The 2,243-nt window shown below is 39.3% G+C and overlaps 1 protein-coding gene across 1 annotated transcript; it reads right to left on the bottom strand.

The window, feature by feature from the left end:
* Positions 1 to 963: 963 nt before the first annotated feature.
* On the bottom strand, positions 964 to 1,537 carry LOC139855090 (uncharacterized). The gene is made up of 2 exons (XM_071844342.1): positions 1,259 to 1,537; positions 964 to 1,152 (listed from the first exon to the last, which is right to left on the bottom strand). The coding sequence occupies exons 1-2, from the start codon at positions 1,535 to 1,537 to the stop codon at positions 964 to 966; spliced, it is 468 nt and encodes a 155-aa protein (XP_071700443.1).
* Between the last annotated feature and the right edge of the window lie 706 nt (positions 1,538 to 2,243).

The following is a 2,243-nucleotide window of genomic DNA, read 5'->3' as shown; positions in this document are numbered from 1 at the left end:
ATCCCTTCCATGACCTGGTTCTTTGCAACGAGTACATGTTCTTACTGTTTTGTCAGTGTCTTCACCCGTTGACAGATGACGTTTTGTTGATTTTGGGCGTCCGGGAGCTCTTTTCGGCTTAATGGGAGGGTTTACAATTGGTAGGACATTGGGCCCCGGATCCGACCATTCAGACCGATGGGGCAAAGGAAGGATGTGTTCCATATACGTACTTATATAAGTTTCTGTCGTGAACTAATGAGATACAAATTGAGTAACATCAGGTACTCCAAACAGTCGTGCTGCTGCAATAACATGTCCGCAAGGTATGCCTGATCCCTGCCACTGCCTACATGAACAAACTTTATCTGCTAGATTAACAAGGCCATTTTTTCGTCCATCGCGCACTTCTACTAGATTGTTTGTCGATGGAATTGCTTGCCATCTTCTTGGCTTTTTCGTCCTCTTAGCTAGTTTATGTTCAGCATATGGAGTAACAGTTGAAGTAAGACTAACCGATTGGTTGCGATGTTTGAAATACCAATCTTGTACCGAAGCGCGAAAAAATTCCAATAACATGCAAATAGTTAGTTTTCGAGCATGTACGGATAGTGCATTAACAGACTCTACACTGTTGCTAGTAAGGTATGAATACCTAACATGTTCCGCTCTACTTCTAGACCATTTGTGGAACCCGACATCACTTAAAATTTTGTAAGACGCTTTCAATCTTCTTCTAAATACATTAAGATGATCCTCAAAATCCGACGCACGATAAGTTTTGACCATTTTCCAATAATGCCATTCAAAATATTTGAATTTGTTGGATTTACTTTTAATGCTTGCAAACAAATGACGAGTGCAGAAACAGTGAAACGCTTCGGGGAACACGGTTGAAACACCATGTGCTATTGGCAAACCTCGATCCGAAATAAAAGTAAGCTCTGACATACGATCACCCATTCCCCAAGTCATCAAATGGTCTCATAGGTTGCCCAAAAACCAATCCAAAGACTCGTTTGTCTCGCCGCCAGCAATTCCATAAGCCAATGGCAAAATTTCATTATTGTCATCCATCGCAACAGCAACTAAATTCGTACCCAAATATCCTGCCTTCAAATATGCTCCATCGACTATGATTATCGGGCGACAATGTTGAACAAATGATTGAATCTGCATGAATGAACAATGTTAAAACAAATATGTTTTTAATTTTTTAATCGATACGCAAGGAACGCAAACATTAAAATTTTTATTAAATGGTAATAGTGATACTTACAACTACGCCAAGGGAATAATAACACATCAGAAATCTATTTTCTTTGTCTGTGATCAAATTCGTTACGCTTCCGGGGTTGTGAATCTTAATGTTATGTAGGTAAATTGGAAGCATTTGGTACGACTCTTCACTACTCCCACGAAGCATCTGTAACGTATGACATTTGGCCCTCCATGCTTGATTGTAAGATATGCTGACACCGAATCGGCTGCCTATATCCGCACGTATATCGTTTGCTTTATATTCTCGGTTTGAAGATTTGAATGAATCCACAAGCATACTACCCAACACCTTTTTGGTTGCATGTTTATTGTTTCCCATAATTAGTGTGCGTGAGCATGTGTGTTCGTCATGCAGTTTCTTTACCATAAAGTTTTCAGTGAATCGTATTCTGTAAGCACTACATTTCCACTCACAGTTTGGCAACACACATTTAGCGGTGTATCGAGATTTGTCTGACTTTACAGGCTTTATTTGGAATTTTTCTTCAAGACATTTTGTAAATAGGGTGTTTATAAACTCTTCTTTGTTCAAGAAAGTTTGACGGACTTTAATTAAATCTGACACCCTATACGTGGTTGGTATTTCAGTCGTCTGTTCGCGCTCTTCCTCATGCTGACTCAAAAGAGTTGGCATATTCCAGAACGGATCTTGCTTTTCTTCTTCATATTGGAATTCCGCGTCTCGGTCTTTTCCTCCATCTGAATCACTATCTTCGACAAGAGGTACCTCAAACGAGTGGTCTAATTCTTTAATTTTACATACGTTTTCAAGACCATAGTTATGCAAATCAAACTCTTCTGTGTTTGGAAGTGGCAATTCAGGTTCTTCCACTTCCAAATTGTTACTTGCGAGGTTTTCTTCGGTATCATGTTGTAGTAAGAATTGTTGTGGTTGGTGTTTTGGTGGTTTTGGTGATTTTGGTTTTTTTGGTACCTCTTTTTCTTGGTTTTGTTGTAGTAGTGGCTGGTTTGTCGAGTATTTT

Source organism: Rutidosis leptorrhynchoides, chromosome 6 (assembly GCF_046630445.1).
Source record: "Rutidosis leptorrhynchoides isolate AG116_Rl617_1_P2 chromosome 6, CSIRO_AGI_Rlap_v1, whole genome shotgun sequence".
Lineage (NCBI taxonomy): Eukaryota > Viridiplantae > Streptophyta > Magnoliopsida > Asterales > Asteraceae > Rutidosis > Rutidosis leptorrhynchoides.
Note: the sequence above shows the minus strand (reverse complement) of the source record. Positions and strands in the feature narration are given on the sequence as shown.